At 36.1% G+C, this 18,041-nt stretch overlaps 1 protein-coding gene across 2 annotated transcripts in view; it reads left to right on the forward strand.

Moving 5' to 3' along the window:
• RNF128 (ring finger protein 128) overlaps positions 1–15,343 on the forward strand; it is a gene marked incomplete at its 5' end in the record, with an annotated part of 98,280 nt that extends 82,937 nt beyond the window's left edge. For both annotated transcript variants that reach the window (XM_082681841.1, XM_082681840.1), the window contains 5 exons: positions 461–532; positions 4,558–4,640; positions 5,514–5,610; positions 6,406–6,574; positions 13,922–15,343. In XM_082681841.1, coding sequence (XP_082537967.1) covers positions 461–532; positions 4,558–4,640; positions 5,514–5,610; positions 6,406–6,574; positions 13,922–14,055 — 555 coding nt within the window. In that variant the 3' untranslated portion in view covers positions 14,056–15,343. The remainder of the gene's footprint in view (positions 1–460; positions 533–4,557; positions 4,641–5,513; positions 5,611–6,405; positions 6,575–13,921) is intronic.
• Between the last annotated feature and the right edge of the window lie 2,698 nt (positions 15,344–18,041).

Consider the following 18,041-nt stretch of genomic DNA (forward strand, 5'->3'; position numbering starts at 1 on the left):
TTAATGACTTGTCCAGGATTATTCATTTAGTAAGTGACAAAGTCAGATTTTGAAGCTAGGTCCATTTGCATCCAATGCACTTTCTACCAAACAAGACACGATTCAAAAAAAAAATTGGAAAAGATGTAACTTAAGGTCCTCTGGGCTTTTGAAAATAGGAAAATTGCTTTGAAAATTCATAGCATCCGAATCCATTTGGAATAGGGACGCATAGCTTTACCATTGTGGCCCCAAAGCTGCTGTTTAAGAAGGTAGGGAAACATAAGGTTTCAGTAATTTAAAAAAATCCTGCTTGGTATCAGATAAATGGGCATTTATTATGGCTAATTAAATTTTATCTTTTAAAAATTACTTAGACATTGACTTTTACCTCATAAATATTTATTAATCCTCTCTACCTTTTTTATCATATTTCTTTTAAAAATACTTTTTCTAATACCTGCTATTTTTTTTATTACAGAGACAATTAAAGGCAGACGCCAAAAAAGCTATTGGAAGGCTTCAACTCCGCACACTGAAACAAGGAGACAAGGTGCATTTATGACTTGTAAATGCTATTTGTTTTAAAGCAGTGCTACCAAGCCATTGTTAAAAGCTAAATGTTCTTCCAAAGTGTGATTTTCATTGGAATTTATAAATCTTATTGATTTTTTAATTTATTTGATGCTGGAGGTAGGCTGAATAATGGCCCCCAAAGACATCTAGGTCCTAATCCCTAGAACCTGTAAATGTTACCTTATATGGCAAAAAGTACTTTGCAGATGTGATTAAGTTAAGGATCTTGAGATGGGGAGATTATCCTGGATTATCCAGGTGGATCCTAAGTATAATCACAGTGTCTTTATAAGAGGGAGGAAAGGGGAGATTTGACTACAGTGCAGTAGGAGATGTGACAATGGAAGCAAGAGGTTGCAGTGATGCAAGAAAGGGGCCATGAGCAATAACAGTAAGAGTATAAGTTTGTGTCATTTTAAGCCACTAAGTTATTGTAATTTGTTACAGCAACAGGAAATTACTACAGTGCTTCAGTACAACTCTACTTGAACATCCATTTTCAGATTTAGCACAATTGAAAACTACCATTGATGTATAAAACACGTATCAAAAAATCGCTATGGAAGTTTGTACTACAATAAAAATATAGCTACAGAACTTATTGAAATAAAAAATACCATTTATAATAGCACCAAAACCATTATATACTTAGGTATAAATCTTACAAAATATGTACAAGATCTATATGCTGAAAAGGGCAAAACATAATGAAAGAAAGAAATCAAAGAAGACCTAAAGAAATGGAGGGATATACCGTGTTCATGGGTTAGAAGACTCTGTCGTCAAGATGTCACTTCCTCCCCAAACTGATCTATAGATTCAATGCAGTTTCAATCAAAATCCTAGTTGCACCTTTTGTAGGAATTGACAAGTTGACTCTAAGTTTATTTGGAAAAGCAAAAGAACTAGAATAACCAAAACAATTTTGATAAAAAACAAATTTGGATGACTCACATTTTCTGAGTTGCAGAATTATTTTAAAGCTACAGTAGTCAAGAAAGCATGGTATTAGGGAAAGGATGGACCTTTAGATCTTTGAAACAGAAGAGACAGTCCAGAAATAGACCCACACATAAATGGTCGATTGATTTTCGACAAAGGTGCAAAAGCAATTCAAAGAAGAAAGGGCAGCTAATTGTTGGCTCTCCATACGCAATGACTGAATATCCATAGGCAAAAAAAAATGAACCTCAATCCATACTTTATACCCTCTGCAAAAATTAACTTGAAATGGATCACAGACTTAAATATAAAACCTAGAACTATGAAATTTTAGAAGAAAACTTTGGAGAAAAATATCTTTGTAGCTTGGGTTAGGCAAAGATTACTTAGATATGATACCAAAAACAAGTCCATTAAAGAAAAAAGAGAAATTTGTTAAAATTAAGAGCTTTTGCTCTTTGAAAGACTCTGTTAAGAGACTGAAAAGATGAGCCACAGACTGGGAGAAAATATTTGCAAATCACAAATCTGATAAAGGACTGTATTCAGAATATATAAAGAACTCTCAAAACTCAAGAAGAGAACAGACAGAAGGCAGATGCTAAAAAAGCTATTAATGGGCTTCCCTGGTGGCACAGTGGTTGAGAGTATGCCTGCCGAGGCAGGGGACACGGGTTCGTGCCCTGGTCCGGGAAGATCCCACATGCCGCGGAGCGGCTGGGCCCGTGAGCCATGGCCGCTGAGCCTGCGCGTCTGGAGCCTGTGCTCCGCAACGGGAGAGGCCACAACAGTGAGAGGCCCGCCTACCGAAAAAAAAAAAAAAAAGCTATTAGCTATTAGTGGAAAAATGGTCAAAGCAGACATTTTACCAAAGAAGTATATGGCTGGCAAAAAAGCACATAAAATGATGCTAAACATCATTAGTCATTAGGGAAATACACATTAAAACCACAATGCGATACCCACAGCACATTTATTAGAATGGCTAAGACCAAGAGCTGACCAGATGTGGGACAACTGGAACTCTCATGCATTTTCTGGTGAGAATGCAATGTACAGCCAGTTTGGAAAACAGTTTGGCAGTTCTCTCTGTGTGTGTGTGTGTGTGTGTGTGTGTGTGTGTATGTATAAATTAATTAATTATTGGAGTATAGTTGCTTTACAATGTTGTATTAGTTTCTGCTGTACAGCAGAATGAATGGCAGTTCTTTATGAAGTCAAATATACACTCTCGAAAGAACCCAGCAATCTCACTGCTAGATGTTTACTCATTCACATAAAAACTTGTTCACAATTGTTCATGGCAGCTTTACTGATAATTACCAGAAACTGGAAAGAACCCAAATGTCCTTCAAGTGTTGAATGGATAAAAAAAAACTGTGGTACATCCATAGCATGGGATACTATTTAGCAATAAAAAGGGGGGAATCCTACTGATACATACAACAACATGGATGAATCACAAATGCATTACGTTAAGTGAAAGAAGGCAGACTCAAAGGCTATATAAGGCACAATCCCACGTACAAGATATTCTGGAAAAGCCAAAACTACAGGCACTGAAAAACAGATAAGTGGGTGGCAGAAGATAGTGATAAAAGGAGGGGTTAATTACAGAGGGGTTAATTACTAAGTGGTATAGAGAAATTTGTTGGGGTACCAGGACTATCCTGTATCTTGACTATGGTGGTGATTAAGTGACTGCATGTTTCTCCAAACTTGAAAAACTGTATACTCAACATTTAGAGTGAATTTTATTGCATGTGACTTATACCTTAATTTATTTTAATGGAAAAACATAGCCATAGAACTTGTGGCATTGTGTAAATTCTAAAACCAGGAAGAGGTTTAAATCAGTGCTACATGTTTCTCTTTGTACTGTTCCTCTTTGGTTGACTTTATTCTTTTACTTTATTTATTTGTTTGTTTGTTTGTTTTGGCTGCACTGAGTGGCTTTGCAGGACTTTATTCGTTTACTTTATTTATTTATTTGTTTGTTTATTTATTTACTTACTCACTTACTCACTCACTCACTTATATACTTACTTACCTACTTTGGCTGCACCGAGTGGCTTTGCAAGATCTCAGTTCCCCAATGAGGGATTGAATCCGGGCCACAGTGAAAGCCCGGAATCCTAACCACTAGGCCACCAAGGAACTTCCTTCTTTTACTTTTTTTTTAAAAAATTATTTATTTATTATTTTTGGCTGCGTTGGGTCTTTGTTGCTGTGCATGGGCTTTCTCTAGTTGTCTAGGTGTGCGGGCTTCAGTAGTTGTGTCTCGCGGGCTCTAGAGCTCAAGCTCAGTAGTTGTGGTACATGGGCTTAGCTGCTCCGCAGCATGGGGGATCTTCCCGGACCAGGGCACGAACCCGTGTCCCCCGCATTGGCAGGTGGATTCTTTTTTTTTTTTTTGCGGTACGCGGGCCTCTCACCGCTGTGGCCACTTCTGTCGCGGAGCACAGGCTCCGGACGCGCAGGCTCAGCGGCCATGGCTCACGGGCCCAGCCACTCCGCGGCATGTGGGATCCTCCCGGACCAGGGCACGAACCCGTGTCCCCTGCATTGGCAGGCATACTCTCAACCACTGCGCCACCAGGGAAACCCGGCAGGTGGATTCTTAACCACTGCACCACCAGGGAAGCCCCTTTCTTTTACTTTTTAAAGTCTAAATATTTTATTTTATTTTCCAACTTCAGTTACATAATACACAGTGTTATTGACTGTAGTCACCATGTTTTACATTAGATCTTCAGACCTTATTCATCTTATAGTTGAAAGTTTGTACCCTTTTATTAACTTCTCCCTATTTCCCCCATTCCTCAGACCGTGGAAACTACTTTTCTACTCACTCTTTCTATGAGTTTGACTCTTTTTCTTGATTCCAATTAAGTCTAGATAATTTTAAACTGCTTATTGAAACAGTCGTTTTAGTGATGTGATGTTCCTTCTTCTGTAGGAATTTATGTAATTTATTAAATACATGTATATTCTGATTTTGCTCTGTAGTTTAATGTATTTTTCTTATCCATCTGAATAACAATAACTATTTGCTCTTAGGAAATTGGCCCTGATGGAGATAGTTGCGCTGTGTGTATTGAACTATATAAACCTAATGATTTGGTGCGCATCTTAACCTGCAAGTAAGTTTGATTTTCTTTTTCGTCGTCAATAAGAATAGCTGACTTACAAAAATGATTGTAGTGGGGGAAACTATTTCGAATGTTTCCAATTTGATGTAAAGAAAGTGTTTATTTTTAACTTCTTTTCATTTAAATATAGGTGATTGCTTTATTTTTAATGTCATTAGAAGTGGTATAAGGCTAATTATACAATATTTCCATAATCTGGTACAATTTGGAAACTAGTTCCGTAAAAGACTTAAGAACCTAGCCAGCATCACTGTTTATTTAATTGTGTGTGTGTGTGTGTGTGTGTGTGTGGTACTGGATTATTTAATTCAAAATAATTCTACCAATCCTATTGAGAAAAAAATAAAATCAACTTATGAGCACCTATTTGGAAGTCTTCATTCTTTAGCTTTTTATTATCCCTCTCCCGGAAGTTGTTCTTAACAGTCTTCCTTTTAGCTATTAAATAGTGGCATTCTTGGAACTTATCACATTGCCTAAAGTATCGGAATTATGTTACACTCAATACTTTATTGTACTATATTATTGAGAATGACTAACTGTACTATTTTATGGTTAGGGAATAACAAAATAATTAAGATCCGAATTACTGAACAAAACCTTAGGTCAGGTAACATCTTAGCAATTTTTCAAGTAAGTGGTATTGAAAATAGTTTTTATGAAGCTAGAGTAATGAGGCTATATTTAAAAGTACTGTATTATGAAATTTCCAAATTTTGTTTCTGTAATAGTGTGTTTAAAAGGAAAAAAAAAGGCATCCGTTAAAAGACTAAGTAAACTTATAGGGTAACCCATTAGTATATTAGGCAAAGTGTTGCTAGTTCACAACTGATAACCAAAATATGTGTTTTTTTCCTTCATTAGCCATATTTTCCATAAGACATGTGTTGACCCATGGCTATTAGAACACAGGACTTGCCCCATGTGCAAATGTGACATACTCAAAGCTTTGGGAATTGAGGTAAATATTGCTAAACTATTTATACGAAGGAACTTAAGCAGTGTGTTATTTATATATCTGGGCTTTCAGGAAAAAAATCCTTATTTTTTAGCTACATAATGTGCTAGACTTAACGGTTTATACCAAAAATTGGACCTACTTACATCATAGTGACAGAGAAGTACCATGTTGGACCACCTCCATTTTCCTCCTTCTTCCCTCTCCTCAAATGTACTTATTATTTGGTCAGAATTGGAAGTGATGACCCCAACTGACTTCTGATACCGCTTGCTGTTTTTTACTCTCTTACTATTGCATAGCAATCAAACTTGTTGTTAACTGAGCATGTAAAGTTTGAGAGAGTATAATAAATATTAAGTTATATTTCGTAAATGAAAAAAAAAACCTACCTATTTCACAGTACACACAACAGAAAGTCAAGCTCAACACTTGAGGAGACTTGAGGAGATATACAGACGACAGTGATTCTCAAAACCCCTAGGAGACAGCATAGGAATGTTTTTTGAGTGCTTTCCTTGTATCAGGCATTATATTATGAAGTGTTCACCCAGATAAACATGTCAGATATTGATGGCAATCTGCCTGTAACATCTTTCACCCCATTGGACCCAATTACTCCAACTGCTCTGGCTGGGACCTGCAAGAAATTTTTGTGATCATCAAAAATGGATTGTAGGTTTAAAAGGTTAAGAAGCATTGCTCTAATAAATCACCTATGAAGAAACTTTGTAATGATACGTCAAGGAAAAACGTATACTCTGAGAGCCTCTTAATGTGTTTAAATGCTTTCCGCAGGTGGATGTTGAAGATGGATCAGTGTCTTTACAAGTTCCGGCATCCAACGAAGCATCCAATAGTGCCTCTCCTCATGAAGAGGATAATCGCAGTGAAACTGCATCGTCGGGATATGCTTCAGTTCAGGGCGCAGATGAACCGCCTTTGGAGGAACATGTGCAGTCAGCAAGTAAGCACCATGCTGAGGGGCAGTGAGTGCCCCACAAACGATCCATTGGGGATTAGACACCAGGCAGAGTACTCCTGCTTTTTAGCATTTATTCTATTCATCCATTAACACATTCCAGGTTTTTTCTAGTAACAATGATGCAATGCAGGATGCACCCCTACCTTAACTTAATATACACATTCAAATGTACCTGAAACAGATGAAATGCATTAAGAGTGGGGATTATTCACAGAAGAAAAAGATTTTTTTATTGGAAAGCTTCTCTCCAATGCATTTAAGTGTTGGCTTATTAACTTAGGCTAAGGGAGAAACTTTTCAACTTTAGAAGCCATTGTTTATTGCATATCAATCAGAACTTAAGATAAAGAATTCCTGGAATTATAAAACAGAATTTAATTTCCAAAAGCTTGATTTATACACAACTTCTCCAGAACGCATTTTTTGCACAGATCAGAAACTGTGTTTAAGAATGATGTGCTGCCACCTGTTGATTATTTGCCATGAAGTGAACAAACTGTAGAAAGTAAAATTGAATGTATTAATTTCAAAATTCATGTGAATCAGTATTAGCAACTTAGTAATGTCATACCAGTAGAGAGATTTTAGGGAATTCTGTTACTTTTTTCCTTAGAGAAAACCCATATACAAATTACTTTCCCTTTCTTTAACTTCCACCTTTTTCATGGTTTTTGTTGGTTTGATAGTTTTTCCTCTATCCTCATTTTGAGATAACCTAATTCTGGCATAAAAGTAGAAGGAAAATGAAATGTCAAGATGACTTGTAAAAGTTTCAGCTTCCTATGACATGAACCTTTGTCCTTGGTAGGCTTATCAGTTGCATAGATACCATTTCTACAGAAGTCACGAGGAATACCATCATGCAAACGCAAACCTCATGTTGTAATCTAATCTTTGGACATTTCCTAGAGTACAAAGTAGTCATAAGAATCTTAATAATCTGTGCTCTGTTCTACCGATAATAGATAATCATTGTCTATTTGCCCCAGATGAATTTTTGGTTCCTGTAACTGTGGTAATAGAATTCAGTGAAGATAAAGGACAGTGTATGGGATAATTCAGTTTAGCAGCATTGGTGGTTCAGTGGTAGAATTCTTGCCTGCCATACGGGAGACCTGAGTGTATGGGATAATTCAGTTTATTGTCAGACCAGTTTAAAAAAAGAAAAAAGTCCCAACCTACTTTTTTTGTGTTCTATTCTTGTGGGGGAGGGTAGAAGGCAGAACAGTTTTTGCAGAGAATTTGCGAAGCAAATAAAATGATGATCCATGTTCCTTCTCCTGTATTCTTTATCTCCATGAATGGTAGTAACACCTACCCGGGTGCGTCAAACCAGAAACTTAGGTAGATCCTAGATCCTTCCCTCTCCCCTTCCTACTGATTCAATATCATTTTTCCTCTAAACCATCCCCTAATTTCCAACCTTAATTCAACAGTCATAGTTTGAGCCACTATCTTCTCTCTGCCCATTCCTTCTACTCTTCCTCCCCCAAGAAATTGGGGAAGCCCAGTCCAACTCCTGTTCCTCCTTTAAAACTTGCTCCCCTTTGAGAAGCTTCCTTTGACTCACCTGTGTGGTCCTACTGTCTAGGACTGTCTAGTTCGGTAGAACTTCTATCATTGCATTTATTGCACTGAATTGTATTAAAACCTTAAAAAGTCCCTTTGGGTAGGAACAGTGTCTTATTATTCACTATCGTATACCCAAGCACCTAGCACAGACTGCCTGCCACATAGTAAATACTCAAATTAAGTGTTGAATGAGTGACCACATAGAATAGATTTAATTTTATCTATGATTATATATTAATAGTTCGGGCATTATGCCTATTAACCATTGATTATTATGGTGATAGTTGTGATTTAAATAACTTTGTAAACATACAATTGATTAGTTCATGCCTGTGTGTTCCATCATTGTGCTGAATTTTATCAGAGCACTGATTTTCAAACGTAAGCATACATTGAGTCACCTGGAGGGCTTGTTAAAACAGAGGGGCAACCACCAGTTTCTGAGTCAGTTGGTCTGGGGTGGGCCCTGAGAATTTTCATTTCTAAGAAGTTTACAGGTGATACTGATACTGCTTGTCCAGGGACCACACTTTGGGAACCACCGAATAAGGGCCCTAGTTCTTAACCCTGGCTGTACATTAGAATCACTCATAGAAACTTTAAACATTACTAATGCCTGGGCTTTACCCCAGAATTGTTAAATCAGAATCCATGAGATGTGGGGCCCAAGCACAGGTTATTTTTTAATTTTGAAATAATTTCAGCCTGACTATAAAAAAGTTTCAAAAACAGTAAAAAGGATGCCTATATACCCGTCACCAAACTTCTCCAAATGTTAACATCTTATATAACCATATACAATTATCAAAATCAGGAAATTAAATGATAAAATGTTATTAACTAAACTGATCTTACTCAAATTTCACCAGTTGGCCCATTAATGTCCTTTTTCTGTCCTAGGATCCCACATTGCATTTCCTCTTTTCTCATTTTTCCCCAGTTTTATTGAAATATACTTGACATATAATCAGAGTAAGATTAGTTAAATCCATCATCTCACATAATTACGAATTTTGTGTGTGTGTGTGGTGAGAACATTTAAGATCTACTCTCTTAGCAACTTTCAAGTATTTAAAACAGTATTGTTAACTGTAGTCACCATCTATATGTTAGATTCCCCAGAACTTATTTATCTTATAATTGGAAACTTGTACCCTTTGACGAACATTTCCCCATTTCCCCCACCTTCCAGCCTCTTGCAACCACCATTCTAGTCTGTTTCTATGAATTTGGCTTTTTTTTTTTTAAGATTCTACATATAAGTGATATCATACAGTATTGGTCTTCTCTGTCTGACTTATTTCACTTAGCACAGTGCCCTCAAGGTCCATCCATGTCGTTGCAAATGGCAAGATTTCCTTCTTTCTCATGGCTGAATAATATTCCATTGTTTCATATGTGTGTATATATATATATACACACACACACACACACACACACACACACACACACACACACACCACATTTTCTTTATGTGTTCATCAGTCAGTGGACACTTAGGTTATTTCTGTGTCTTGGCTATTGTGAATGATGCTGCAGTGAACATGGAGGTGCAGCTCTCTCTTCAAGATAGTGATTTCATTTCCTCTGGATATATACCCCGAAGTGGGATTGCTGGATGATATGGTAGTTCTATTTTTAATTTTTTGAGAATCTCCATACATGTTTCCTGTAGTGCTGTACCAATTTACATTCCCATCAACAGTGCACTAGAGTTCCCTTTTCTTCACATCCTTGCCAACACTTAACTGTTTTCTTTTTGATAATAGCTATTCTAACAAGTGTGAGGCAATATCTCATTGTGGTTTTGATTTGCATTTCCCTGATTAGTGATGTTGAGCATCTTTTCACATACCTGTTGGCCATTTGTATGTCTTCCTTGGGAAAATATCTCAGTTCTTCTGCCCATTTTTTAATCAGATTATTTGCTTTTTTGCTATTGAACTGTATGAATTCCTTATATATTTTGGATATTAACCCCTTATCTGATACGTGGTTTGCACATATTTTCTCCCATTTTGTAGCTTGCCTCTTCATTCTTTTGATTATTTCTCTTGCTGAGTAGAAGGTTTTTGGTTTGATGTAGTCCCATTTGTTGATATTGGCTTTTTAAGTCCTTAATCCATTTAGAGTTCATTTTTTAAGTGGTGTAAGATAGGGGTCCAGTTTCATTCTGTTGCATATTTATCCAGTTTACCCAACACCATTTACTGAAGACTGTCTTTTCCCCATTGAGTGCTCTTGGCTCCCTTGTCAAATATTAATTCATCTCATACACATGGTCTCATACACGAGTTTATTTCTGGGCTCTCAATTCTGTTCCACTGATCTATTTGTCTGTTTTTATGCCAGTACCATGCTGCGTTGATTATTATACTTTGTAGTATAGTTTGAAATCAGGAAGTGTGATGCCTCCCCACTTTGTTCCTCTTTCTCAGGATTGCTTTGTCTATCCAGTGTCATTGGTAGTTCCATATGAATTTTAGGATTTTTTTATACTTCTGTGAAAAATGCATTTGGAATTTTGATATGGATTGCACTGAATCTACAGATGGCTTTGGGTAGTATGGACATTTAAACAATATGAATTCCTTTTTTTAAATAAATTCATTTATTTATTTACTTATTTTTGGCTGTGTTGGGTGTTTGTTGCTGCACGTGGGCTTTCTTTAGTTGCAGCGAGCGGGGACTACTCTTCGTTGCTGTGCGTGGGCTTCTCATTGCGGTGGCTTCTCTTGTTGTGGAGCACGGGCTCTAGGCGTGTGGGCTTCAGTAGTTGTGGCACGTGGGCTCAGTAGTTGTGGCTCATGGGCTCTAGAGCGCAGGCTCAGTAGTTGTGGCACACAGGCTTTGTTGCTCTGTGGCATGTGGGATCTTCCCGGACCGGGGATCGAACCTGTGTCCCCTGCATTGGCAGGCGGATTCTTAAGCACTGTGCCATCAGGGAAGTCCAATATGAATTCTTCTGATCCATGAACGTGGGATATATTTCCATTTATTTGTGCCCTCTTCAATATCTTTTATAAATGTCTTATAGTTTTCAGTACAAATCTTTTACCTCCTTGGTTAAATCTATTCATAAGTATTATATTGCTTTTTGATGCTATTGTGAATGGGATTGTTTTCTTTATTTCTCTTTCAGATATTTCATTGCTGGTGTATAGAAATGCAACTGATTTTTGTCTGTTGATTTTGTAACCTGCAACTTTAGTGAATTCGTTTATTAGTTATAACAGTTTTTGTTGGTATCTTTAGCATTTTCTCTAGGTCATGTCATCTGGAAACAGACAATTTTACTTCTTCCTTTCTCATTTTGATGCCGTTTTTCTGTTTGTTTAAATTTTTTTTTTTAAATTTTTTGGCCATGCTGCACGGCATGTGGGATCTTAGTTTCCCTGACCAGGGATTGAACCCACGTCCCCTGCATTGGAAGCACGGAGTCTTAACCACTGGGCTGCCAGGGAAGTCCCTTGATGCCTTTTATTTCTTTTCCTTTCTAATTTCTCTGGCTAGGACTTCCAGTACTATGTTGAATAGGTGTGGTGAGAGTCGGTACCCTTGTCTTGTTCCTCTTGAGTATGTTGTTAACTGTGGGTTTGTCAAGTATGTCCTTTATTTATTTATTTATTATTTTTTAAATTTTTTGGCTGTACCACGCGGCATGTGGGATCTTAGTTCCCCGACCAGGGATCAAACCCACGCCCCCTACAGTGGAAACATGGAATCTTAACCACTGGACTGCCAGGGAAGTCCCCATGTATGTCCTTTATTATGTTTGGGAATGTTCCTTCTATACCCAATTTGCATTTAACCGTTACGTCTTCTTCGTCTCCAATCTGTGACTGTTCCTTAGTCTTTTTCTTTCATGACTTTGACACTTCTGAAGGCCACCAGTTAGTTATTTTGTAGAATGTCCCTCAATTTGGAATTGTCTCCTGATTCCCAATGATTAAATTTATTGTCTGTTGTCTATTTCTGGCAAGAATACCACAGAAATTATATTGTGCCCTTCTCTGGCTCATATCATATAATGAGGCACATGATGCCCATGTCTTATTACCAATGGTTTTAATTTTGTTTGCTTGGTTAAGGTGGCATCTGCCAAGCTTCTCCTTTTAAAGTTATTCTTTTTCCCTTTTTAATTATTAATTATTTTATAGAGAGACACTTGGAGACTATGCAAATATCCTGTTTCTCATCATACTTTTTACCTACTAATTTTATCAATCACTGATGTTTCTTGCTTACAATAATTATTACTGAAATGTGTGCCAAATGGTGATTTTCTCTTTCCATCCTTCTTTCTACATTAATTAAGCTTCTATTTTAAGGAAGAGCTATCCTTTCTCTACTTATTTATTCAATTATTTATTTATAATATTATGGACTCATAGATATTTCTTTTATTCCATAATATTATTCTCATGATTTATTCATGGTTAGATTGTCCTAGATTTGGTCATTGGGAACTCCCTCAAGTTGGTTTGTTTTCTTTCAACATGCCCCATCATTTTTTTTTTTTTTAGGCTTTGAAGGCCATAGGTCTTTGTTGCTTTTGGTTGTTTTCTCTTCCAACCTCTTAAGAATGAAAAAAACACTCTTAGCTATGGAGTTGGCTTGCAAGCTGTAGTTTGCTGATCCCTAGGCTAGAATCTAGATTAATCTTGTACTTTCCTTGTCCTAGCCCTGGAATCAGTTATTTCTACAGGGGGTGAGGGCTTTTATTGGAGAACAGTACCTCGAAATCAAGATCTGGGCACTAGGTATGCTCATTGCTATTGGGGTGTCATTGCTATTAGCCCTTTCAAGGAACAATGCTAGGAAATATGTGTATGTACTCACACAAATATACACACACATCTACATTCACCTATCTATCTGAAGAACCGCTAGTTCATACTGATATTTCTGATTCCAGTCCAACACCACAGAGTTTATTCTAGCCTTCCCCTTTCCTTATTTGTAACTCCTTTCTCTGACATTGAGAAACCTGGTTGTTATTATCCACAATATATTTACTTATTTGTTCAATCCTAAAGTACACCTAAGTTTCAACATTGCTAACACACCCCTGTGAAAAACAGTTTCACTAACGAGTGTAGTTCTTTGGTTTTAGCCTTATAGGATATAGTCAAAGTATCATTTTCCAAAGTTACTTAGGTTAGTTCTTTTCTTTCCCACTCTCTTCGGGATGATTATGTATTTCATCTGTAATATAATTATATTCACTTGTTACTATTTGCATTCCATTTTGGGAACTCCTGCCCCCCACAACTTCCTGGTTGATTTTTTTTAGTCATTCTGCCTGTCTGTCTGTCTCTCTCTCTCTCTCTCTATCTATTTATCTATCTATCTATCCATCTATCTATCTATTTATCTATCTATCTATCTATTTATCTGTCTATATATCTATGCATAGCATAGGTAATTTTTTAAAGTGCCCAGGTGATTGAAGTGTGATTTAAGAGCTATTACATTTAGAATAGAGAAGTGGAAGATATAACTTTTGCTCTTAACGATGCTATAATCTAGGTACAAGTAAGCACACGTGTGAATCAATAAAATTGTAATTGTAAATTAAAATAATGCCATATGTGCTTTATGTAAGGCAGCACAAATCATATTAAAGGAACAGGGAATGAGCGTAAGAATCAGAGTATGATGGAATTAGATAAGTAAGGCTTCTTAGACGTGTGTTGAATTTTGTCTTAAAGAAGAGAGGGGTGAAATCATCCTAAAATTACCATTTCTTTAAAGATGAAAATCTACAGCTGGTAAACCATGAAGCAAGTTCCATGGCAGTGGATGTTGTCCCTCATGTTGACAACCCAACCTTTGAAGAAGATGAAACTCCTGATCGAGAGACTGCTGTTCGAGAAATTAAATCATAAAATCTGTGTCAATAGAAAACTTGAACCTTTAGTAATAACAGAACTGCCAATCAGGGCCTAGTTTGCTATTAATGAACTAGAATAACTTAATAAGAATGATACTGAAAGTGATGAGATGACTAATATTATGCTATAGTTAAATGACTTAAAATATTTAACCTATTAACTTTTTCCACAAACTCATTATATAATGTTTTTCATAGGCAAGTTTCCTCTCAATAGTGTAGCAACATTTTTAAACATTCAAAACTCTTGTCAAGTAGTCATGTTTTCCATTTATAACAATTTTCTTATAAAAACATGTTGCTTTTAAAATGTGGAGTAGCTGTAATCACTTTATTTTATGATAGTATCTTAATTAAAAATAATACTACTTTAGCTTGGGCTATATGTGTCAGGGTTTTCCTCCAGGTGCTTATATTGATCTGGAATTGTAATGTAAAAAACAATGCAAACTTAGGCTAGTACTTCATGAAATGTCTATTTAAGCTACATTAAGTTGATAGAACAAGATTAAAGCAAAATATTCATTTTAACTATTTTTTGTTTTTAAAATTAGGCTAAATATACTTCATATGAGTGTCAAGCATAGTTTATCAGAGAATATGGACTGGACTGGATTGATTGGTATATTAGTGACACCAATTTGACAAAAGATTATAGACAAAAACTGTACTTACAGAAACACTGTATAACTATTTCTCAAGCTTTACTTATGGGACTTTCAAAAGCAGAGTATATAAATCATCATACTATTTGAAAATGATTATGAATAAGTCACACAAAAATTGGTAATTGATCTTTGTGTATGAATTTGTCTACAGAAATTACTCTGTAGAAAATATTTTCCAAACAATGTTGACTTTGAAAATTGAGTTTACATTTTACCTAAATGGGCTAAAATAACATTAGGTAAACTAAAATTCTGTCCATGTAGCTATAAATTTTGTGAATGCATTTTCTTGGTGTTTGAAAAAGAATTGGGGGAGGGGGAGAATTCCAGGTGCCTTAATAAAAAGTTTGAAGCTTCATCCACCAAAGTTAAATAGAGCTATTATAAAAATGCACTTTACTTCTATTCTCTGTGGCTTATCTTTGGTTTTAGAGTTTTGTTTCCAGTACACATTCCAGCAGAATTTAGGCAAAAGCAGAATAGACATGTATTTTTGTTGGCTAAATGTAGAATGGATGGAACCATTGCATTCTTGTACGCTGATTTGAAATGCTGTAAATATGTCCCGATTTGTATTGATTCTCTTTAAATATAAAATGTAAATAAAATATTCCAATAAAAGTTTGTGTTTGGTGTTTAGTTATCATATGCTAACTTTTAATATATGCTTGGATTTAGGAGGGAAAAAGGTTTAATGTAAATGGTCATTGATATATTTGATCAATAAAAACTAAAACTTTACATTTACATATTTCATTACATAGAGAGGAACTGCTGCCATTATAATATAACTGAACCTACCATGAATTATTTTTAAATGTCAGCAAGGTAAATAATGAGGTTGACCACTGATAATATAAGGTTAGAAAAAGACCATGATGTCAGTCCATCTTTATATGACCCAAGACATAAGGCCGTTTCATTGCTTTAAAGTTACCTTTTCCTTCAGCCTTCTCTTTGGCAGTATCATTCTTGGGATGCTGTTAATGAGTTAAATGCATCTCTTTATTTTGCCAAACATGTTAAGAATAAACAGTTGGCTTGTAACACTTCAGAACCATGATTATCAAACCAGTCTTCTGTGGCAATATGCCAAATGTACGTGTGTGTGATGCCACACAATAAAGTTGGCCTATATTCTTAGAAAATTAATCATTTCAAGCTTTGTGGGGTTTCTTCTGGGGAGGCATTTATAACTTTTTAAATTTTTAATAACTGTATTGACATAATTTATGTACCAAAAATTCACCCATTATAAATGTATGGTTCCAAGATGCCTCGCAAATGTATATAGAGTTGTGCGATTATTATCACCACAATCAAATTGAGAACATTTCATCACCCCAGAAGGTCCCCTCATATCCATTTGCACTCAGTTTCTGCTCCCATTCCTAGCCCCAGGCAACCACCAATCAGCTTTCTGTCTCTATGGATTTGCCTATTCTGGACATTACATTTAAATGGAATCATACAAGATATGGCCTTTTGTGACTGGCTTCTTCCACTTGGCATAATAGTTTCAAGGTTCATCCATGTTGAAGCATGCAACAGTACTCCATTCTTTTTCATTGCTGAATAATATTCCATTGTACGGGTATTCCATATTTAGTTATCCATTCATCGGTTAACGAACACTCAGATCGTTACCACTTTTTGGCCATTATGGATAATGCTGCTATGAACATTCATGTACAAGTCTTTGTGTAGATGTATGCTTTCAGTTCTCTTGGGTATATGCAAAGGAGGGGAATTACATGTCACTTGTGAACTTTCTTCCTGGTATTATCTTTTGATAAGAAAAAAGATTAGGAGCAATAGACTTTATTACTTTCACATGGTCAAAATATAAGCTGATTCCTTTAACAGTGGCAGTAGATGTATTTGTATGTATAGGTAGTCTCCAACTTAAGAAGGAGGGGTTTTCTGAGAGTTCATTTGTAGGTTTAGTAGAAGTCAGGTTGTATTATCTTATAAGTAAGAATACACATGGTTCCCAGGAAAATCAGTAAAAATACACTTAAAAAATACAACTGGAATGCTAGGAACAATTCTTTTCCTCCCTCCCTCTGGTTTTGGTTCATTTACTAAATATTTTAGTTATGTTCTATAATATCTGGATCAACTTTATCACCTTAGGTTATAAAAATTTTCCTTACTCATTGTATCTTCTGTTTGGAGTGGATTTTTAAAATATCTTTAAACATATTAAACAATATAAAATTTACATACTACTTAATGTAATGAACTTAAAAGAAGTTCATTATTATGGGGGGCACTTTGACCACCAGAGAAAAATGTTCATTATCTTCTACCTTAGAGGCAATTCAGTGAAAAGTTTGAAAACCACTACTCACTAGTTCTTAACTTGTTTTCCTCCAGAAACATACAATCTCATGAATGTGAGACACTTATGGACATACCATTTTTGATGGTTAGAGGAGTAGTATATATAAATTGAGTTTAGCATGGATAGTTAGTGGCAATTTCTCTTCCAACTAACATCCCAGTTCTGAACCACTGCCTTAGAAAATTTTAATAGGCATGTCCTGATAGAAACTTTAAAAAAAAGCAATTCAGTCATCCAAAATTCATTAATAGAGCTTATTTTTTAAAAGATGCCTATTAGCTCTTAATGGAAACATGATTACCCCCAATTTGTTGTGAAGTTTGATTTTCAAATATCTAATTTGCTTTCAATTAGTGCATCTAAAACTTTAATGTGCCTACAAATTACCTGGGGATCTTGTTAAAATGGCACACTCTGATTCTAAGGTCTGGAATAGGTTCTGAGAGTCTGAATTTCTAGCAAGCTCCTGGGTGATGCAGATGTTGCCGGTCCAGAGTCTGTATTTTGAGTACTACAGCTTTATATGGCTCTCCTCTAGAATCTTACTGCTCCTAAGCCTGCTTCAGACTGTAAAATATCAACTAAGCTTGTGAAATTCATTTCAAATAAGAATCCAGTGGAATCTTGAGTGACAGCCTCAGCCTTTCCATGGCACAGGTTTGGAGTTGCGATTTGGGGTTTCCTAGTACCTTTTCACGTAGGTGTTTGAGACTATGATTTAGAAGGCTGAGTCAGCTGGAAGACTGACCTCTGGATAAATGAGGTATTATTCATCTCTGCGTGGTATATCATTGTGTCCATAAATACGTGGCTTGGATAAATCAGAAAACAAGCATGGGAGTAGACAGATGAATTGGGAAGCTATTATTATAGTGCCGCAGGAAAGTGATGTGAGGCTTATCTGAAGTGATAATAGGAGGATGGGGTGGACTTTTGAAAAAAACGTAGAGGTGTGTGTGTGTGTGT

Source organism: Grampus griseus (assembly GCF_964374135.1).
Source record: "Grampus griseus genome assembly, chromosome: X".
Lineage (NCBI taxonomy): Eukaryota > Metazoa > Chordata > Mammalia > Artiodactyla > Delphinidae > Grampus > Grampus griseus.